Source organism: Pan troglodytes, chromosome 4 (assembly GCF_028858775.2).
Source record: "Pan troglodytes isolate AG18354 chromosome 4, NHGRI_mPanTro3-v2.0_pri, whole genome shotgun sequence".
In the NCBI taxonomy this organism is placed as follows: Eukaryota; Metazoa; Chordata; class Mammalia; order Primates; family Hominidae; genus Pan; species Pan troglodytes.
In genome coordinates this window covers 49,147,859-49,171,984 of record NC_072402.2, presented here as the reverse complement: position 1 = coordinate 49,171,984, position 24,126 = coordinate 49,147,859, and the positions used below count along the sequence as shown (strand labels likewise).

Genomic DNA, 24,126 nt, shown 5'->3' with positions numbered 1-24,126 from the left:
TTTAATTTAAGGAAAATAGTCCCTATATTAAATGCAAATACTGGCAGAAATAACATAATATGCCATTAACATATTCTAATACCTCAGTATGAAGTACTTTACCAGGTAGATCAACAATGTGCTAAAAAACTGAACACAGTTCCTGCAGAATAAGGGGGAAAGTATAAGTATTGATAAGAGGGATATGTAGGAAGCAAGGTCTAGGCTACAGTCCAGATAGGCTAGAGACTAAAGTCATGCTGGTCTGTGGGCACAAGAAAATTGAAAGTTACCAGACAAGAGACTTGATTTGCTGGGGAAAAATGAAGTCAGAAGCCTGGTAAGTAAACACAATCTCTAATTTCAAGAATGAAAAGACTCTAGAAGAACAATCCAGAGATTTTATATGTTAGGTACTTTGTAAAATGTTTATAACATTATCTCTTCTTAATAGCTCTTTGACGTACCACTAACTGTTCCACTTTGTAGATGAGAAACTGAGATGGAGCAAAGTTAAACAATGAACTCGTGATTGACTTTGGAGCCTGAACTCTTAACCACTACACCATAATTCTCTTATCCTCTAAGGGCTGTTTCTGTATTTATTTATTTTTTCACAAAATATGCTTTCTCAAGTGCCTATCACAAGGCAGATACTATACTATGTGGTAGGGATACAACAGTGAACCAAAGTTCCAGCTGTATCACATTGCTTACATTTTGGTGGGAGGAGCTAGAAAAAGCTAATTAGGTTGGCGTGGTGGGTCATACCTGTAATCCCAGCACTTTGGGAGGCTAAGGCACGTCAATCACGAGGTCAGGAGTTTGAGACTAGCCTGACCAACATGGTGAAACCCCGCCCCTACTAAAAATACAAAAATTAGCCAGGCATGGTGGCACACGCCTGTAATCCCAGCTACTCGGGAGGCTGAGGAAGGAGAATCACTCGAACCTGGGAGGCGGAGGTTGCAGTGAGCTGAGATCGTGCCACTGCACTCAGCCTGGGCAACAGAGCAAGACTCCGTCTAAAAAAAAAAAAAAGCTAATTGATTATACAAATAAATGATGAAGCAGGTACTGATAAACATTAAGAGGGGAGATAAAAGCAATCAAAAAGGACAGAGAATAATTAGAAGTGAGAGAATTATACAAACTATTGGATAGTTGCAACCATCCTCTCTAATAAGGTGGTATTTGAGCAGAAACCTGAAAAAAATGAGGGAGCAAGCCAAATATATATCTTGGGAAAGGGCAGACCAGATACTGGGAACAACAAATACAAAGGCAATGAGGTAGGAGCATACTTACAGTATTTCAGAAACAATCAGGAGCTACAGTGACTGAAGGGAGGGAAGGGGAGAGTGATTATGAGATTAGAAAGGGTCTGAAAACCAGATGATGGAGGGCCTGAATTTAGTGGGAGTACCAGAAATCTATGCATGCCTGGCAAAAGCCTTGCTCTCACTTACCTCAGTATCCCCATTCACCTTTACACTATCTGCCTCAGGACTATTAGGGCTAATTTCACCATGCCTCCTCTTTCCTTGAGGTATAAATTCCTTTGAGAAGCCCAAACCTCACCCCCTGAATTCTAATTCTCATATGATTATGTACATCTTGTTTTCTGATCCCATCTCCTACCTCTCCCTATTATTTGAAACACTTCTACTGTGTTCTCTCAAACTCAAGGTCAATCATCAACAAAATCTCCTTTACCACCAGCTTCATCTCTGAATATTCACTTCATCTTGCTCTAACAAAAACCGGAAGCTCCCTAAATGACACTCCTTTCCTGTAGTCCTCTGGAACGGTGGCTGCTTTGTCTTCTACATGCCTCCTATTGGACCTGAAGGTAGGGTCAGATGTTCTTGCAACTCACTGTCATTTCCAAACAATTCTTTCTCCTTCCTCAACAAACAAACACCAGCATTGAACCTCATGCCATGATCTTCTCCCTCCTTTCCCAGTTGCATTTATCTATTGATCCCAAGTCAGTTCCCTCATTCCTTAAAAATAAGAGATTCTAGATCACCGTCATTCTCTGCAACATCATTCCTGAAATAGTTGTTGATTTCAATATCTTCTTATATCACAGGTTCTTAAAATACGTGTATGTGCATGTGCACATACCCTGAATCCCTTTGGAAGTCTAAGGGTGAAACCTAAGGACTCCTCCTCAGAATATTTTAAATGCAGAAAAAATATATAGGATTATAAATAAAACCAATTTAGTAAAATACAGTTATCAAAATATTTTTAAAATATAATACATATAACTTGTGTAACACTTTTAATAAGATATTCAGTGGCTCTAATAACTACCACAATTTCACAATTAGTGATGAATAAAAATATTTTTAAAAGAATGCAAAAACCATAATGATATGAAAATATCTGTGGTTTCTATTGGAGGCAAAGTCACAGGTACTGCTATCAATATATTGGTTTGTTACCTATATTTAAAATTGAGAGAAATGTTAAATTTCCATTAAGAATTAGTAAAGATAAAGATGTGATATTTGCCCATTTCAGTTCACAATCCCCCTGAATCCCATCCATGGACCTAGTTTAAAAACTAATGACATAGATGGTCTCTTCATTCCCTGCCCTCTCAATTCCTTGACCTCCTCTCCTTCAAATATCTTGTCCCTCACCTTACCTTTTACACCATGCCCACAGTCAATCCCTAGACTTTGAGCATTATCAATATTTGGAGCCTTCTATAATCTTGATTTCAAGTATCCCATTCTTCTATCTTTCTAAAACTGTCCCTCTAATATGCCAACTCCAAGGGATAGTCCTTTTATCCCCATGAGGTCCCATAATCCATGATCCTATCACCTTTTCACTGTCCTTTACCCACCTCATGTCCTCACTTCCCTCACAACCCAGCTTCAATTCCACCTTCAATTCCCTTACCTCTTTCTCACTTCATGGAATCCAGCTGGCTAAACCACAACCTTGATAAGATTCAACTTTGCTGGGCCTGCACCTTTGCAGCTGCATTTAGCCAGAGAAAAATACAACAAAATGCTGACTGGTCTCACTTTAGATTCATTAATAATTTTAACTGTAACTGTAATGCTTCACAGAAATTATATATTTATCAAGTTCATTCAGTATCCCATTCTCCTGGATAACTATTTCATGTTTTCTCATCTCTACTTAATCCTCTAAAACCTTCATATTCCCCTCCAATAGACATTGCAAAACCTCCTACAAATTCCTACAATCACAAATACCCACCTACCTGCATCTTATGTCCATATAATCTATTTTTCCCTATTATTATGGATGAACTATCTATTCCCCTAGCTAAAGGTAATTATTCTATTTGTGTGGAAAATTCTATCCTTTCTCACCTATCAAGAACTTCATTCCAGCACCCCTCACTCTACCTAATCATTCCCATCTTCAAACAAACAAAACCTCCTGTGACCACACTTCTGCCTGCTACTGAAAATTTTTTTGCTTTTCCAGAAGTCCTTGAAATAACTGTCTACATACTCTTTTTCTCTCCTCCCACTCCATTTTAAACCTACTCCAATCATGTCATTGCCTCTTCTTCAAACTCTTCTTCACTGAAACTGCTTTTTTCAGGGTCACCAATAACTTCCTCAATGATAAATTCAATGCAATTTGCAGTGCTACTCTTATTTGGACTCATCAGCAGCATTTTCCTCTCGAAATATTTCCTTCTGGCTTCCAGAACATTTTCCTGATATTCCTTCAACTTTATTACTCTGTTCTCTGTTGTTTCTGCTACATCTCTCTGACCTCCCTGACCTCTTGGAATGCCCAAGGGCTCAGTCCTTAGACCTCTTCTCTATTCTACCTATGCTCCCTTCAAAGCAATTTCATACAATCTCTTGGCTTTAAATGGCATCTATATATTGATGACTCCCAAATTTATAACTTTCTAATTCATATCTCTCTTCTGAACTCCAGACTGACATATCCAATATCCTATACAACATCTCACGTTTAACACCTCCAACTGAACTCATGATATACATCCCCCTACCTACTCCTCGAACAGCTTTTTCATCTCAGTTAATTCCAGAGTCTTTCTCATCTTAGTTGATGGCTGCTAGATTATGTTAGTTGCTCAGGCCTCGAACTTGTAGTTATCATTGATTTTATTTTGTGTCCCCTAAAGCCTTTACATCTGGCTCCCAGTTTCCTTTCTGACCCCAACTTCCATTATTCTCCCTCCCTTTCTCTTGGCTACAGCCACGTGACCTCCATGCTGTTCCTCAAACACTCTCAGATCGTATCTTTGTACTTTAAAATTTCTACCTGGAAATCTTATCCCTCAGATGCCAGCATTTCCTTCCTCCTTTCCCTTAGGGTCTTTGCTCAATACTTTTTCCTCCTTGCCATTTATCACTACCCAACATATTATAGTTTTTATTTATTTATCTTTTTATGTGTATACCCTACTAGAATACAAGCTATATAACAGAGATTTTTATTTTTCACTACTGTAATCCTAGCACCTACAACAGTGCCCATTATATGGAAGGTACTTATAAGTATTAGTGAAATGAATGAATAATGAAAAGGGGAGAATGACAACTATGGACATGACTAAATGAACAGAAAGTCTAATGGGATCATTGAGCTTTTCTAACTAGCTATATGGTCTTTATAATATTCAGAGGGACTGAAGATAATCAGTCTTCATGAAATAAGAACAGAATAGGCCAGGCGCGGTGTCACGCCTGTAATCCCAGCACTTTGGGAGGCCGAGGTGGGCGGATCACGAGGTCAGGAGATCGAGACCATCCTGGCTAACACAGTGAAACCCCGTCTCTACTAAAAACACAAAAAATTAGCCGGGCGTGGTAGCGGGCGCCTGTAGTCCCAGCTACTCGGGAGGCTGAGGCAGGAGAATGGCATGAACCCGGGAGGCGGAGCTTGCAGTGAGCCAAGATCGCGCCACTGCACTCTAGCCTGGGCGACAGAGCTAGACTCCGTCTCAAAAAAAAAAAAAAAAAAAAAAAAAGAACAGAATGTAAGAAAATCCAAGAAAAAGAGAAAGAACTTTTGAAAATTAGAAATATGACTGCTGTAATTTTTTAATCAACTGAAGGAAAAGAAGACGAAATCGGGGGAATCTCATAGAAATTAGAACAAAAAAGAAAACAATGGAAAAAGAGAAAAAGATAAGCGAAGCAGAGAACCAATTCCAGAAAGAGAGTGCAGGGAGGAAGAAAAAATTAAGAAGATAAAATTATTAAGGAAATATTTTTTTTAATTTCTCTAAGCTGAAGGAGGGTCTTTATTAAAAGCACCCATCAAATACCAAGCAGAAATTAGGAAAGAAAACCCATAGTTAGACATGTTATAAATTCCTGAAACAGGAAGGATAAAAGGAACATGCTTTCACTGAGGGAAATTTTTTTTAACTAAAAAAAATTTTTAAAGAATAAAAGGACAAGAATCAGACTAGCAGCAGACTTATACCTGTGAATCAATGCTAACTTTTAAGACCTTTAAGTATTTTTCTTTTTTAAAGCTATAAAACCATATAAATAAATTTTATGCCCTATATATTCCCTTTCCCAGTACCACCATCCATCATTCTTAAGGAAGATGATTTTTTGAACCCAGAATTTCACATTCAGCTAAATTATTAATCAAACATGAGGGCTGCATAAGGTCCCTTTCAAATAGACACAGACTCAGAAACTTTACTTTCCAGTTGCTGTTCTGAGGTAATTTTTGAAGATATTCTCCAACAAAACCAGGATGTAAACTCAGAAAGAGAAAGATGTGGAACTAATTTAGGAAAGAAGTCCCAAAATGAGAGATGTTACAGAAACTAACATCAAGAAATTAGCCCAAGAAATTAATTAAATGGCTCCATGAAAAATGCCTCCAAAGAAGAATGGAATGTATTTCAAGCAATAGATAAAAGGACTAAGGAAGTGGAAAATATTAAATCACTTGATAAAGAAACGATATTTTTTTCGCACTGAGAAAAAGTAAAAGTAAACAAACTCCAGAAAAAACAAAACCTGAGTAAGAAACCATGGTCCAAATACACAGCAAATTAAAATATGACATTATATGAAGCTGACAGACTATAATGTTAGGAATTTTGTATTTTGAATGGTGCAAGAGTCCCAGCACTAAAACTATGGGTGAGGAGATACGATTAGAAAACACTAATGATCTCTGCATTAACAACTATTTTATATAGAATGATTAAAAACATAGAATTTATTAAAAGTGGTGGCCTTTGAAAAGTAGAATTTTTTAAAAAACACTTGTTTACATATTCCATTTGATTAAAAATGTAACATCCATAGGAGGTGGAGGTTGCAGTGAGCCAAGATCACGCCACTGCACTCCAGCCTGGGCAAGAGTAAGACCCTGTCTCAAAAAAAAAAAAAAAAAAAAAGTAACATACAAAATAAGAATGAAGGTAAAGTTTACTAAAACTGGTGTGTAAAAGTGTGAAACATCTGCTCACAAATTCCTTACGAACTGCCAAGGGAAAAAATAGTAACTTCAGTGGACAAACCTGGCAGATCACACCTTAATCAAATAATCAAACTTAGTTAACACGGACCATACAGTGTCAATAAGAGACAAAGTAAAATAGAAAGGTGTTAACAGAGGGAAAGAGAACAAGAGACAGAAAGTCTCAATAAGGATGAATAGGTGACATTTTGTCATCTCCTTCATTGTAGAAAAGGTTCCATTTTCAACTTTATTCTCACTTTTGAGTCATCAAACAGCATGTTGCACAATTTCATAAAGTCACCTACATTAATGGCTCTGAAGTTACTCGTTTCCAGAATTGAATTCTTTTCTAAACTTCAGAGCTACATTTCTCAAATACCATTAGATATCTTTAACCTTTATTTATTCAGATTCCTCACATTTGCTATATCAAAGGCATGCTCTTCAAATTCCTCTCCAATCCAGTTCTCCTCTGACATTCGTTCTCAACTCATAACATTCATATATACTTTCATCCAAAAGAGATATCTCAGCCATCTTCAATTGCTTTCTCTCCTGTATCTCACAAGTTCAATTCTATTTCAATTTTTTAAAATATTATTAACTACCTACTATGTATTCTCTGTCTTATTACATGTCAGGAAAGAAAAAATTAATAGGATGCAAATATTTTAAATTTTGTCCCTAAATGTGGTTCAAATTCATTCTGTCTTCTTTATTCTCAATGCCATAGTCTTCGAATAGGCCCTTATTGTCTCCTACATGTTCTAAATTATCTTCATATCTACAATCACTCTTCTCTCAAATTCCACAATAGAATTAGTTTTGTTCTTGAATGTGCTCATTTCATCACCCTGTTAAAACTAGCAATGGCATAATTAATGTTAATGCCAAATATAAATAACCTAGTCAATGACTAGGAATAGTATTTTCCTATGATAATGAATAGTGTGTCATTTTAACAAATGAGAAGTTTTAGAACACATTTTGGATAATTTTATTCAAAAAAATAAATCTGTTTTATAGAGAAAGTGCTAACACTGCTTATAGAGAAACTAGTAATGAGTATACTCAATTTGTCTATTTGTAGAAATTAAGCCTAAATCTTACAAGCTAAGTAAATATTTTGGTTCATTTTACTTAACAGTGATAGAAAGTAGACAATTGGAGCACATTCCTATATACATCTACAGTGAAATGTTTTCCTCCATTGTGTAGTTCTTGATAGTCCTTTCAAATTTAAAACTTATTTAAACCCAACTCGAATTATAGTTATTTTATATTGAAACAGAAATAAGAATATGGGTATATTATAATAAAAAAGAAAAAGTTTCTGAAAATGTTCCTTGAGCATCAAAATGTTTGTACCCTTTTCACAGATACAGCTTTAATGGAACAGCTACATTAGCCTGAACAGGGTAAACACAGAAGAGAAAGCATGGAAATTTGCTTTGTTTTCCAATTATTACTATGTGCAACTTTGAACTGTGTATTTACCATTAGACTAGAATGGATTCAAATGCCCAGGATAAACCCTGTAGTCTTGAACCCATTTTCTTTTTTCTATTCTTTCTTAAAAATATATTTTTAGAAATGGGTGCCTCGCCATGCTGCCCAGGCTGGTCTTGATCTCCTAGCCTCAAGTAATCCTCCCATCACAGGCTCCTAAAACACTGGGATTACAGACATGAGCCACCTCACCCAGCCTAGAACCCATTTTCTAACTAAAATAAGATTTATATCAATCTTCATATAAATGTATAAAAAATTATCTCATAGACACTGTATAAAAGATTTTACTTCGAGAACTTATAACTGTAAGTAGGTCATAAGAAATTTTAAGATATGTTACCTACCAAAGAAAGATATTATAAAAAGAATGTCAGTGTTGTGGCTTCCTGCCATAATACACATATACATACAAACATACCCTAAAATTCTTCAAAAATGACTGAGTTTTGTTTATGCATAAAAGATATCTTATTTGAACAGAAAAACATAAGTCTAAAGGGAAATCTGAAGTTTTGTTCATTCCTCTTCTAATAATAGAGTTTTAAAAGCTGCCCTTTGAAAAGTCAATACATTATTAAAAAGAAAATCAAAATCAAAGGCAGCAGAAATAGCAAAAAATTTTAAACTATTACCTTCCTACTTAAACTACCTATATAGATATATATTTTTTTAATCTGAGGAAAGACATTTACATTGCAAACTTATTTTCCCATCAGAAGTTTAAAATTATAGCATCTACTTACCAACCCAACACAGTTGCTTAAAGCCACTTTAGTTGTGCTACGTTGATCTTGCAAATATCCTGTGTAATGACAGTTGTCTAAAAAATCATGTTTCCACTGGGGTCCATCTTTCCCCCAATATTCTACTGTAAAATGTTTGGACACAAAATCTGTGTTGAGAGTCAAGTTTAGATGAAAGTGCTTGCCATAGGCTGAAAGTTTAAAAAATAACTTAGATACTGCCTGCTGTGGATCAATAGGGTCCATACTCCGTCTTCTCCTTGAGTGTTTATCATTTTTCACAGTAAAGCTGAGAAATGCTCCATTTTGATCAACCCTTATTGGAATAGTTAGCTGGTAGTGTTCAAGATAAGTCAGGAATTCCTCTTTGTAATCACAAGGCAGAGAATCCAGAAAAAAAACACATGGAAGAAAAGAAAATTTAACGGAACAAAGAAGCAGCAATATAAACAACAACTATGTCAATTAAAACTATGAATCATTATATGTGAAGTATGTACAAAAAAAGTTATATTAAACAAAAATGAAAGAATAAAAGTTTAAAATCTGAAGATTAAGTTGCAATCATTTTAATATTACTTGTGAAGGACTATTTTACTTTTTTAATTTTTAAAACATGGATCCTAAGAGCTAAATTCTACAAGAAATATGAAAATTTTACTTTGAAATAAAAAATAATGAGAAGCACACATATGTAAAAGAAAAGAGTTTAGCTCAGAATCTGTTTTTGAAAGTTATCCAAAAAAGAATCTCTATAGCCTTGTAGAAATTATTATTTTTTAAGAAATCATCACACGGTGAAACCCCGCCTCTACTAAAAATACAAAAAATTATCCAGGCGTTGTGGCACACGCCTGTAGTCCCAGCTACTCTGGATGCTGAGGCAGGAGAATCACTTGAACCTGGGAGGCGGTGGTTGCAGTGAGCCAAGTTTGCGCCACTGCACTCCAGCCTGGGCAACAGAGCAAGACTCCGTCTCAAAAAAAAAAACAAAACAAAAAACAAAAACAAAAACACGTCAATGGGAATGTAAAATGCTGTAACCACTTTGAGAAACAGTCTGACAATTCCTCAAAATTTTAAACATGGAGTTAATCACATGATCCAGCAATCCTACTCTCAGGTATATACACAATAGAAATGAAAACACACATTCACATAAAAATTTAGATGTGAATGCTCAGCAATATTCATCATACTCAAAAAGGGGAATTAAACCAAATTTCCATCAATTGATGAATAGACAAACAAAATGTAGTATATCCACACAATGCAATATTATTTTACAATAACAAGGAATGCAGTAGTGATACATGCTATGACATGAATGAACCTTCAGAACAACTGTCTTCATAATCAAAGTTCATTATCTAACATTTAAAACATTAAGTAAAAGAGCAAGTCACAATATGCCACATATCATTGCATTTATATGAAATATCCAGAATAGGGAAATCTCTACAGACAGAAGGTTTAGTTGCCTACAGCTGGAGGTGAAGGCTGGTTTGGAGGGAATTTGGAAGTGACCACTAAGAAGTATAGGCTTCTTTTTGGAGTGACGAAAATGTTCTAAAATTGATTATGTTGGCGATGACACTAGTGCCAAAAAATAAGATGAAATAAAATAAAATAGGTTATTGTGATGGTTGTACAATGCCGAAAATACTAAAAACCACTGAATTTTATACCTTAAATGGGTGAATTCTATGGTATGTGTAGTAATATCTCAATAAAGCTATTTTAAAAACAGCTTGACTAAAATTTCAGAGAACTAAATGAGGAACATATTTTCCTCATTTAGATGTACTAAACATTTTCCATCTACCTTCTTAGCTGTACCTTCTTTCAGCTAGATTTACCACTAAGGTAAACCAAATGTCTGCTTATTTGCCTCAGTGTCTACACATGGAGTTTACACACTAATATAAACTCCCATAAAACCATAACCAAATGTAAATAAATTCAAAGACAGTGTTTATTTCACTTCTTATAAATAATTAGAGTTCATACTAAATGTCATGGCTTCATTGATTTACTTTGACAGCCACACTTTTTAACATGGATTTCTAGACACATACATCAATCTGTAATAGTCTTGAAAATCTGGTTCATCGGCACCAAAAAATTATCTATTACTATGTATTCATGGGAGGGAAATCCAAAAGGTATGCCTTTCAGTACTTCTATAAGGACTGGACTGGTCCATGGAAAACAAAATGACATTTACTCCTAGGCCTGCTTTGTTAAGATCATTTCTACGATATAAAGCTCAATTCTATAGATTAAAATTATAAAGATTAGAATGTGAAAAGTTGCACTTCTTACAGTTCTCGTTCTTACACTCAGATTCTAGTCTTTAGATCAGAACTCTCAGGTTTGCAAAAGTATTTTTTCACAAAGTGTCCATAATAAAAGGGTCCTGTATCATAATTTATCTGGTTTCTTCTTCCACAGCATAAATGTTTGGATTCTCTTTGAACATGTCCTTGCCCATAAACTCTAGTAATGAACAAGCTTATTAAAGTTTAAGTTTCAGAAGAACAAGGCCTGGGGTCTATCATTTTCCAAGAAAGACCAGTCAACTCTAAAATCCACGGGATGTTAAATACTAGTAGGACAAGTTAAACGACGCATAGCCCTTAACATTTATGAAACTAATACCGAATTGACACAGTAGGCCTCTATTCCTATCACTACATATCCCAAAAAAAACTATCCACCCAAACTAAATATGCAGAATCTTTTCTTGTCCAATTAATAGCAATATTTTGTGTCAGTTTCAAAAGCAAGAATCCTACCTTGAGAACTGTATGAAAGCCTGTGGTCACTATGAAATTCCGATGAAGCCATGATGAGGCTCAAAATCCAGGTCAACGTCTTCCACAAAATTTCCATAATTTAGAAAACTGGATGATTTTTTTGAGGGCTACCTATGTGCTAAAGAGTCAATACCATACCAAAATCGAAGCATAACAATTTTATTTCTTTAAAACTTCTTGCAAATTAGTTATTGGATGTTCCACTGTTTAAGAGCCACTTTTATCCAACATCCTGCACTTTCTTCTATATCTGGATTCATTTTCTCAATCCAAAATGAAAAAATAATGATGGTAAAAGTTTTCATAAGCAAAGCATTAGGCTGATTAGTTACTAAAGTATGGCCATTTTTTAACCTAGAAAAAAAAAAATTTAAGTTAACTGAAAAATATCCAGAATGGAAAAATCCAAGTCCTATATAGTACTGAATCCTTGCCAAAAGACATAACTACAAAATAATATAGTTAAATTAGACCATTGTTATTCTTTATAGTCTAAATAAACATTCACAAGATTAGACACAGAATTAGAGACCAAAATGGTTATCAGCATAATGCCAGAGCTACTTAATAATCAAATAAGGAATCTAAAGAGAAATCATAATTCTTTTTTAAAAACTTTGAAGATAACAATGATGGGCAATGAGTTAACTTCCTTTTGATAAAATAAAGTAGGCTGACTTCACTACCTCAGTTCATTATATGTGACAAACAATATGTAATCCCATTCCATAACATGCCTTTTAAACACACTCATATCCAGATATTGTTGTGTTGCTTTATAAGGCACCTATCATTTTTTTTCTGACAAAGTAGATCTACAAATAGTGATATTTAGCAGCCATCTGTGAATACTAAGACAGTATCAGAAGCTAAACTTCTAAAAAGTTGAACTGTATGTACTATAACCCTTGACTTTACTTGGAAGTCTTATGTGACTTATAAGGCAACTCGTGAGTCAATTTCAACTCTCTGAAATGTAACTTAAAAGAAAATTTTAAAACTTCATTTCAAGTATTACAACAGATTTCAAGTCCTATCTCATGTACTTTACATGCAACTAACAACCTCACTCAGAGTCTCCATTCACACTTGATACAGAATAGTATATTTGGCTGCCTGGTTTCCCCACATACAGCAGATCAGAAGAAGAAAATAACTAAGAGCTAAAAACTAGCCACAAACAGCCAAACTGTGACCAAAAAAAAAAAGGATAAAAAACGAAAATGTAGTTTTAGAACCCCAAAGTAATATAATTTGGGGTAGAGGCAAATGGGTCTTACATAGTTTAACAGTTCCTATTGTATGTATAACTGTGTTATATAGTTCAATATCTGATATTCACAACACTATGCCTGAGTCCAAAATAAGCAGATAAATGCGTTTAATAAGATAAGTTACTGTTAGTAAGTTAGGAAAGTACACAAAAGAGATTAGAAAGATTTTCATTCCAAATCCCTAATATATGAAATTTTCACATAATAAATTCTTACTATATATTTGTTGGTTGAAAAAAAATGGATGAGTAAAAGAATGAATAAATGAATAGTGGTTAAAATAAAATCACTTTAGGCATATAAAAAGTATTTGTAGTTAACTGTAAAATTAACTTATGTGAAACACTTCATTCCCTACGGTGCTAGAAATATTGGTATATACAACATATAAAACAACAACAGCCATTTAAATCCCTTACATCTGTCTCTACAAGTTATTAAACTGCTAAGCCTTGGAAAAGCTAATTCATTAATCAACAAATATTGTCCTACTATGTTTAAAAGATGATGTTATAACAACATCAGAATACAGAAAATGATTAAGGGAAACAGAAAAGATTAAGATTCAATCCTTGCCCTTGGAGAGCTCATAATCTAAGTAACAAGGAAAAATGTAAGGCAGACTGACAAATGCCGTAATAAGGTTGTGCAAAGTTGTTGCAGGAGATCAGATGAGGGAGATGACTTCTGGGTCAGAGAAGAATGAATCAAGGAATGTTTATGGAAAAAGCATTTCAGATAGATCCCGGAAGACGAATACAATTTTACAAGTCAAATTGCTGGAGGTAATCATTACAAATAGAAGAAATGCATTCCACAAAGTCTAGATAACCAGAAAAAAATGGGAAATAGTAAACAATATTAGTAATAATAGCAATAGCAAATTTTGTTCCTGTGCAAAAAAACTAACAGGTAATAACCAGAAAGGTAGTTTAAGATCAGATCAAAAATAAAAAACTTTAATACATATTGCTTCTTTTAATCTCCAAAACCATCTTGTGAAGTAAATATACTCTGCCCCTGTGGCAGAGTAGACTCTGATGAGCCCAATAATCTGGCTTCCTCATATCCATTCCCTTGCTCCCCTCCTCTTAATTTGATTCTAACCAATAGAATACCTCAACACTGAGGGGATGTCACTTTCGTTATTACATACAAAAGATTCTGACTTCCATCTTGCTAGCCACATCTTTCCCTAATTGGTTTAGATGAAGCAAGCAAGCTGTCATTGGGTGAGGCCCACATTGAAGAAACTGAGAGCAGCCTCTGATATAACTAACAAGGAACTAAGGCCCTCAGTCCAACAGCATGCAAGAAACTAAATCCTATTCAGTAATAGGTGAGCTTAGAAACAGGTTTTTCCCCAGTCAAGCCTTCTGTAAAGACCCTAGTCCTTGCCAACACTTTGTGGCTCATGAGATACCCTAAAGCTGAGGACATAACCCCTAGATTCCTGACCCAGAGAAACTGTGTGATAATAAATGTGTATTGTTTTAACTCACTAAGTTTGTGGTAATTTGTTACACAGAAATTGATAACTAATACAGCCACCAATTCACAACTAAATAAGCTGAACTCACTGGTCAGATAGGTATAAAACAATAGAGCCCAGATTCACACAAGGCTGTCTGGTTCTAAAGTCTAAATTCTTTGTATTATATCACACTTCCAGTTTAAGGCACTCAAATTTAAACAGTCAACAGTAGTTAATAACAACCAATGTCAAAGAAGATTTTTTTTTTTTTGAGACTGAGTCTTGCTCTTGTCGCCCATGCTGGAGTGCAGTGGCACGATCTCAGCTCACTGCAACCTCTGCCTCCCGGGTTCAAGTGATTCTCCTGCCTCAGCCTCCTGAGTAGCTGGGATTACAGGTGCGTGCCACCATGCCCAGCTGATTTTTCTGTATTTTTTTTTTTTTAGTAGAGATGGGGTTTCACCGTGTTAGCCAGGATGGTCTCGATCTCCTGACATCCTGATCCGCCAGCCTCAGCCTCCCAAAGTGCTGGGATTCCAGGCGTGAGCCACTGCGCCCAGTCGATATATTTATAAGTGGTATTGGTTAGTTAATGTGAATAGTTTTTAACAACTTCACATACAGTCATTGTTTCTTCTTGAAATTACTTCTACACTAATTTAGGCAAGATAGCAGGTACTATACATCCTTTCTCAGGTAAAAATTTATAGAGAGATTAAGTTATACCATTATTCAATAACGGCAATAAGAAGAATTCCATTATCTTGGTTTCCAACCTACTTATATACAGATTCCATACTCTAAACCTTCCCATGTAATATTAAAGTATAATTGTCACCTCTTGAACAACATTCATTTTCATTGTTTTAATTTTTTTAGATCACTGGAGTGTTTTGAATAATAACATCTGACATTAAATTAGTCCCTCATATACTTTAGATTATAATCTTCCTTTAAAAAACATATACTTAACACATTTGAGTTAATTTTCTAGCAATGGAGATAGATTTGATTGAATCATTCATCCCTTTTTCTCCTATTTTTCTAGGTTTTGAAACTACTGAGAAACTTACAATATAGTTGACTGGATTTAGGGAGCAACTATTTTTCCCTCTTGAGAAATGTCCTGCTCTTTTTGTAAATTGTTACAGTTTCATAACCTTCACTCTTACCTACTCTCCTGTAAATGCTCAAGTTAATTAAGCCAGTAGCATTGAGAAAAAAAAGTAATACCTATTTGGCCAGAAGTAGACTACTATATGATTTAAGGATTTGCAGTAAAAAAGGCATTGGTGCAAAGTTGAAAAAGCAGGAGCTTTGAAGTTAAACAAACCAGTTATAGTCTTAGTTCCAACACTAGTTATAATAGCTGGCACATGAGTTTCTTTCTCCTTTATCACTCCCTTGCTCCCTCCCCACTTTTTTTTTTTTGGCCTCCAGTGCTCAGTGAAGAAACTTAACATTAAGTAAATGAGTCTAGATAGAATTCAACTAAAACTGGCCAGGCATGGTGGCTCATACCTGTAATCCCAGCACTTTGAGAGGCTGAGATGGGCAGATCACCTGAGGTCAGGAGTTTGAGACCAGCCTGGTCAACATTTCAAAATCTTGTCTCTACTAAAAATACAAAATTAGCCAGGTGTGGTGGTGCACACCTGTAATCCCAGCTACTCAGGGGGCTGAGGCAAGAGAATCACCTGATCATGGGAGGTGGAGGCTGCAGTGAGCCAAGATCACGCCACTGCACTGCAGCCTGGGTGACAGAGCGAGGCTCCGTCTCAAAAAAAACCAAACAAACAAAAAAGGAATTTAACTAAAATCAACACAACTAACAAATCTAACTGCTCTTAGTCACCTACACAATAAAAGTGAATGAGTTAACCCACTTTCTGACACCTGGTGGGGAGGTTAATCTGGACACCATAAATATGTAGAGGCTGTGACTTTTCAGATATAGTTTCCAAAGTTCAGACTAACATTGAAATACCAAACAGTTGTCCAAAAATCACAATGCATTGACCTTTTAAATTGTATAGCAGAAACATCATTATGTTGTGGAAAGCACAAAGGCTTTGAGTCCTGGCCTGACCCCCAGTTACTTAACCTCTCTGCATCTGCTTTCTAATCTATAAAACCATGATATTGATGTCTATCTCACAAAGACTTGTTAAGAGATTAGATTACATATGACGTAAAGTGTCTCTGTACTTTAAGCTAAATAATATTAGCCCTCCTTCCTTCATTATCTAACATCACTTTTCAAAGGCCTTCCTTCAAAAATAGTTTCATGTTCCTCTTTCCCTCAAAAATGTGAAATAATAGATATGATGATGGAGTCAATCAACTAGTTATATTGTCTTTTACAGCAAGGAGTTAAGAACTTTGGTCACGATAATGATACTTATAACTACTTTAAATTTGAAAACAGAACCAAAACGTCCATTTCACTTTGATTTCACATATGCTTTTCTCCCTAACACAAATGCCCCAGGCAGTAAAGTTAAGGGATCATTTACCTGCTTCCATGGATCAAAGCTACACTACCTAAGAAGAAAAATGATGAGACAACTTGCACTATAGTGATTTCCTCAGTAGTCTGCCCTGATTGGAGGGTATTACTTGTCTTTTTTCCTCTATCATCTTTACTTCCCACTCAAGTGATCGGGGAGTAGCCAAGGTAATAATTTCCTCTTGTGAACTATTATTATGAAGCTAAAGAACGTGTATAATGTTCTTCTCAACTTCTTTCATCCATCTTAACTCTGGTTATTTATTTAAGGCTGATTTGGTCTCCATGGAAGAAACAACAATACCATGCTCCTTTCAGGTGTTTAATTTTTACATATGAAAATTAACTTCTTTCATTTCCATTTATTCTCTTACATTTATTATCACCTACTGTATGCTAAGGACACAATTAGGCTCTAAGTATAAAGGTTTCTAGATCATTTATAAAATTTGTGAGATTGGTTTCCAAGGAAAGGTGAAACTAAACACATAAATTACCCAAAACATATCTATCAAGCAAATGAGCTAAAAGCAAAAATACAAACCATGATTTATAAAACTCAAGCCCTAAATTACATGTAGTCTCACACTTTTTTCCAGATAGCAAGTAAATACACATTATCTGTATTATAAGTTTTTTCTCTTGAGCTTAGCTTGATAATCAACCATGTTTTTTGGCAGAAGCAAGAGAGCTATCCACCTCTTCCCCTCTTTTTCTCCCCACTACCCCCAACACATATTCCAGATATGCTGTTAACTATCTCTTAATATGGTAACTCCCTTCATTCACTCACTAAAGTCACAAACTTGATAAGATTTGGCATAAAGACCCATCCTAGTTACTACTACTAGTGATTACTAAGGAAAGAAAGAGGAAGTGCTAAGAGTAGACAAGAGTAGGAATTAATCTTACAGGTATTGGGACTAGACATAAGGAGTATTACAGTATTTTCAGTCTTCAGGCTAGAAGTTTTTCTTCTTGGGAATCACAAAAATATTAAGACCACTACACAGACTTCATTTGCAGCTGTGGCAAATGAATGAATTTGATTTGTTTGAAATCAACGTATTTGCCTCTAAATGCTATTCTTCAAAAATTCAAAACACTAACGATCACATTTAAGCACAGAATTAACATAAACCAGACTGCAGTTACCACTTTGCTGCAACACAAGAAAACAATTATCTCCAAAATTAATTTTCTTAATTTCTTTCAACTACACCAATTTTGTGTTACGTTTCTTTTCCTGTCATGAATTCTGAAAACTGTCATCCCCACATCTAAACATTTCAGTCTAATCAACAGAAACTAAAAAGAAAGAAAAAAGAACAGAAAATTAGTCCACGACACTTGAACATAAAAAGAACATGTTGAAAATCACACTCAAGTGTCTTTTTTAAAGTTCCAAGCAATGGTTCAGTTTCCCTTTTTCTCTCTGCTCTGCACACCCTCACCTCCCCCCGCCCCCACCATTCCACTTCGCCCAGACAGAGGGTAACAGTCTGAGCTGCCCTGGTTGAGTTGATCCTAAAGTTAACATTCAGCAGCCCATTTCCAGACAGCAGCGCTAAATCTATTTGGATAAAACGCGTGTGACCCAGACAGTTGGCATCTGGCCCAAACGCGTTGCACCGGCAGCTCAAATAAAAACAAGAGTAAGAAACTCACTCTCTTGTTCCCTCTCAGTGCGCTTTCTCAATCTCTCGCTCACTTTTCCTCTAGTACAGGGAAAGAAAGCATCAAAGACAGGAATTGTAGCACATATTATCAGAAAGAGGCTTCCCAATACCCCATTCCTGCACTCTCACTCTCCCTCCTCAATCCCTGAACTTTGGTCCCATACACCATATATACAGACATACCCCGATAAACAAGGCTCCGGAGGGTTATGAGTCTAGCACGTCCCAAGTGGCCAAAAGTAAATCAAAAACACACGTTTCCATCTCTTTGATTAGCCTATTAAGAGCTTAACATGTCCTAGAGCATCGGGGCTACAGCTAGCACATTAATGCTACCCTCTGAGCCCAGGCATAAAATATGCACTTGTCTGAAGACTTAACGACACTGACATGAAACTACAAAATGCATAAGACTTTTCTTTAAGAAAACTGGAAATCAATTTAAAACACACACATCATTATTACCTTCCGGATTACTATTTGGTGATCAGTTAAAAGATTACAATAATCATAATCAAGTCCACTTCACAAAACATGTATTGTATATTCATAAAATAAACGTATTTTTTTGCATCATAAAATAACTGCAAGTCCCAGAATTCTACAACCCCCGACAAGTCTGGAGTTAAAAAGATATCTATTTGTAAAATGAGTTCAGTCAAGCTCACTCATTGCCATTAAAAAAAAAAAACAAAAAAACACACACACAGAAAAAAAGTTTTCTAAGCGTTATTCGGAAGACAAGCAAAGCACAAGTTGTTGGTTTAAAAAAAAAAAGCTCCATTGAATATTGTTAAGTCTTCCTTACCGTTTTCATCTTCAAATTCTGATAAAAAGTAAGTTTCAGACAATAGAGATTGCACTGGACGACTCACGTACTCCCTCTCCTCTCTAACTTTTTTTAATTTTTTTAATTTTTTTATTTTTTGCCCCCCTTTGCAAAGCCACACCAGCCAGTTATTCTGCAGCCAGAATAAAACCCTATGGTCTGGCTAACCCGGGCTTTAGAGAACTGACTTTCCGATTTGGCAGAATAAGAGATGCCTTCAATACATCTAGGCTATCACTCTGAGATGCTGCCTTTGCAAACCCCCTTTCTCTCCCTCCCCACCCCCCAAAAAAGGAAAGGAAAAGAAAGAAAAGACGGGAAAAAAGACTTATTGGGGGTGGAAGTGGTGCCCTCTCTTCCTGGAAAGCTTAGTGCCTTTGCTATGCAAATAACATGTGCAGAGCATCAAAAGGTATCAGGAGAAAAGAAGACAAGAGGAGCAGGAAGGGCAGCAAAGTTTTGTTGAAGTAGCCCTAGATCTCACTACCGGCCCCCAGCCAACTTGAATTGCAGCAGGAGAAAATTTTGGCAGCTTTTCCTCGGAGGCAGAGCACACTGACGTCAGTCTGCAGATGTGCCTGGGCTGCGTCGGGTGCGCATGTGTCCTGGGTCGTCACGTGGAGGGGGAGGGGAGGTAGAGGTACAATCGGGGTAACCAACTACCAGCCATTCAGAAGGGCTTAGACAATGTCAACTTTTCCACACTGTGAATGAGAGAAATTCTGGCCTCTCTAACCTCTCTGTCCTATCTCATTCCGCCTCTTTTCCTCCTCCTCCTCTAAACTCTCTTAGAAATTCTAGCCTGGTTTGCTATTAGTTGTTTCTTAGAAAAATGAAGGGGGAGGGAGAAGGATGAATGACTTTAGATGGACTAATGTCACTGTTAAGATCTCTGGTGTCATTCTCCGTGTAATTTTATTTTTAAAATCCACACAATCAAAATGTTAAAACTTGCACGTAAACAGTGCCTCTGAGGAAACTTAAAGCTTAGATTCGTGCAGCAGGCACAAGACTCAGTAGCTACAAGTGTACAAAATGCCTGTGTTTTATACATACTTCAGCAAGTAAGGTTAGCACCAAAAGGGAAAGTAAACTAAAGTAAACTAATACCAGCACATTTTCCATCTGATTATCGACTTCAGGTTATGTGGAGCTTTAAAAGAAGAAGAAGAAAAAAAAAAAAAAAGTAGGGGAGGAGGGAGCGGGGGAAGGAAGAGAGAAGCTTGCATTATTTCCAGATGAGGGTGAGACTGGATGGTGTTTTAAAGTGCAACCGGGAAAAGCCACAAGTGGAGTGTATTTTTTTAAGTCAGTCCATTGAATGAAACTTCAATGACTGCCCAAATGAAAATAAATCCGAAGTAGGACCCCACCACCAAAAAAAAAAAGGAAGGGAAAAAAACAGGAACCCTGCTGCGATCTCAAGATAAACAAACAAAACCTCAAAACTGGTTCTTCAACCTTCCCAATCCCACCCTCCCTCCCCCCTACCCACCAGCTGCCAGTCCAGACTTTAAGGATAAAATACCGCTACAATGTAGCACTTTCACTTTCATTTGCTGAGAATGAAAGCCGCTGGGGAGAAAATGCCCAGTGTTTTCCATGTCCTAAGCAAGCAAACAAAGTCTGGCACATACATCGGAAACAGGAAAAAATGTGAAAATAGCTCAGGACAAATGTTGCCTTTCAACGGTGTAATCTGCTGCATCATTTATCTGTCTCTACCATTGAATGTAGAATAGGGAGCTGTTTAAGAGTTTCCGAGGTTGGGGGCAGGGGAAAATTGACGCCTTGAAATTCCAGCCCTTAGTTAATGCCAAGTCGATTTCCGATGGTGAGAACCAGAAAGAACTGGACCGGAGGGAAGGGGGTAGGAAGGATGATCTTTCTGAATACCGGCTCTTAAATTTCAAGCTTCTGCTAACATTATTGCCCATTTGATTTTTTTTTTTCTTCCTACGCCGGAGGTAGTAGGTGTAATTCTTCTGGTGAATCTATGAATAGTTGGCTAAAAGGAGGCATGAATCAGACTGAGAACGTCCAAGAATACAGTTATTTCAATTCTTCTTCAAGGGTTTAAAGTGGAAAGCATCTGTCCACAGAGTCAATAGTCCTCATCCTGACCTTAATCAGTAGTATCTGGCTAAAAGCCATTTAAAATGTAGACATCTGTTCAATAGTGGGCATTGAGTTTTAAATAAAGATGATTCATATGTATGTATGTATGTGTGTGTATTTGTATGTGTATATATGTGTGTACATATATGTGAAATACATGAGGTAGCAAAATATAGCAATAATTGTAAACACCAAAAATAAGAAAAGTAGGCATCAAATGACTATTTAAATAGTGTTGAACCTTAACCTTCCTTAATTTTTCAAGTACTGGCAGTAAATAGGGACAGCCAGCACACACACAAAAAATAAAGGTATGAGCAGTAAACATCTATATAAGCTCTGAAAAGATTTTACCCTCAACTAAGATAAACTGCCCTACAAAGTAGCAGCTTGTAGAGGAGCTTACTTAGTGGGAGTGGACTTTGGCTAATTACTTATTCAAAGAGTGCCATCCTGTGTCTAAACAGAGTAATGAAATTTTTCCAACAGATTCTGTCTCCAAGTGATTGGGTCAAGAATACTGTAAATAATTGGTGAAAATTGATTAGGGTGGGAAATGGCGAACTGTCAATTTAACTTTATATATGTGTATATATATGTGTTTGTGTAAATATTTTAACTGCATTGCAGAAAATTTCAAACATATACAAAAGTAAAAAAAAAACAGTATAATGAACACTCATGTAGCCATCATCCAGTTTCAAGTGTTCAAGTGTGACCAACTTTGTTTCATCTATCATTTCATCAGATATCATTTCATTTCATTATTTCCCTGTATTTCTAAAATAAAAGTACTAAAAAATATATACACCACTATTATTCTTAAAACATTAATAACTCATGTCATCAAATATTGTACTCAGATTTCCCAATTGCAAAAAGGGCTTTTAAAAATGCCTTTTTATTAGAATCAAGATCCATACATTGCAATGGCTCCATCTTTTCTTAATAAACTTTTAATTGAAAATATTCATGCAGAAAAATGTATTAATTACATAGTTTGATGACAAGTGTCCAGTCTAATGAATTTTCACAAGTCAACTGGCCCATGTAACCGCCATTCTCTTGTCTCTTTTTAAAATTTTTATTATCTATTTACTTATTTAAATTGACTAATAAAAAATACATATATTTTAGCTGGAACTACAGGCATGAACCACCATCCCCAGCTAAGTTTTTATTTTTGTAGAGATAGGGTCTCCCTGTTGCCCAGGCTGGTCACGAACTCGGCCTCAAGTGATCCTCCTGTGTCCGGAATTTGGTGGTTTCTTGGTCTCACTGACTTCCAGAATGAAGCTGCGGACTCTCAGGTGAGTGTTACAGTTCTTAAAGGCAGCGTGTCCGGAGTTTGTTCCTTCTGATGTTCAGATGTGTTCGGCCTTCTGGTGGGTTTGTGGTCTCGCTGGCTCAGGAGTGAAGCTGCAGACCTTCGCAGTGAGTGTTACAGCTCATAAATGCAGTGTGGACCCAAACAGTGAGCAGCAGCAAGATTTACTGCAAAGAGCGAAAGAACAAAGCTTCCACAGTGTGGAAGGGGACCCGAGCAGGTTGCCACTGCTGGCCCAGGCAGCCTGCTTTTATTCTCTTATCTGGCCCCACCCACATCCTGCTGATTGGTAGAGCCCAGTGGTCTGTTTTGACAGGGTGCTGATTGGTGCGTTTACAATCCCTGAGCTAGACACAAAGGTTCTCCACCTCCCCACCAGATTAGCTAGATACAGAGTGTCGACATAAAGGTTCTCCAAGGCCCCACCAGAGTAGCTAGATACAGAGTGTCTATTGGTGCATTCACAAACCCTGAGCTAGACACAGGGTGCTGATTGGTGAGTTTACAAACCTTGAGCTAGATACAGAGTGCCAATTGGTGTATTTACAATCCCTTAGCTAGACAAAAAGGTTCTCCAAGTCCCCACCAGACCCAGGAGCCCAGCTGGCTTCACCCAGTGGATCCCGCACCGGGGCTGCAGGTGGAGCTGCCTGCCAGTCTCGCCCCTTGTGCCCACACTCCTCGGCCCTTGGGTGGTTGACTGGGCGCCCTGGAGCAGCGGGCAGTGCTCGTCGGGGAGGCTCAGGCAGCACAGGAGCCCACGGAGGCCGGGGGGGGGGGTGAGGCTCAGGCGTGGCAGGCTGCAGGCCCCGAGCCCTGCCCTGCGGGAAGGCAGCTAAGACCCCGCGAGAAATTGAGCACAGCAGCTGCTGGCCCAGGTGCTAAGCCCCTCACTGCCCGGGGCCAGTGGGGCCGGCGGGCTGCTCCGAGTGCAGGGTCTGCCGAGCCCACGCCCACCCGGAACTCGCACTGGCCTGCAAGAACCGCATGCAGCCCCGGTTCCCACCTGCACCTCTCCCTCCACACCTCCCCGCAAGCTGAGGGAGCCAGCTCTGGCCTTGGCCAGCCCAGAAAGGGGCTCCCACTGTGCAGCGGCAGGCTGAAGGGCTCCTCAAGTGCCGCCAAAGTGGGCAGAGGAGGCGCCCAGATCGAGCAAGGGCTGTGAGGACCGCCAGCAGCTGTCACCTCTCATGCCCACCTCGACCTCCCAAAGTGGTGGATTTTAAGCATCAGCCACTGTACCCAGCCACTAAATCTATTAAATCTTGTTTCCCCTTCTTCTTTTTCTTGCAATATAAATCCTATATAAACAACTTGCCTTTTTTTTTTTTTTTTTTTTGAGGCGGAGTCTCGCTGTGTAGCCCAGGCTGAAGTGCAGTGGTGCGATCT

At 37.3% G+C, this 24,126-nt stretch overlaps 1 protein-coding gene across 4 annotated transcripts in view; it reads right to left on the bottom strand.

Moving 5' to 3' along the window:
- The window catches only part of ADAMTS6 (ADAM metallopeptidase with thrombospondin type 1 motif 6), a 339,082-nt gene extending 319,185 nt beyond the window's left edge, over window positions 1-19,897 (bottom strand). For 3 of the 4 annotated variants that reach the window (XR_010157222.1, XM_526907.7, XM_063811175.1), the window contains exons 1-3: window positions 19,272-19,897; window positions 11,507-11,881; window positions 8,709-9,073 (exon numbers count right to left, since the gene is read on the bottom strand). Coding sequence is in view for 3 of the 4 variants with exons in the window: in XM_526907.7 (XP_526907.2) it covers window positions 8,709-9,073; window positions 11,507-11,603 (462 nt within the window). In the remaining variant the exon portion in view is untranslated. The remainder of the gene's footprint in view (window positions 1-8,708; window positions 9,074-11,506; window positions 11,882-19,271) is intronic. The other variant, XM_024353403.3, reaches the window with a different exon arrangement.
- Between the last annotated feature and the right edge of the window lie 4,229 nt (window positions 19,898-24,126).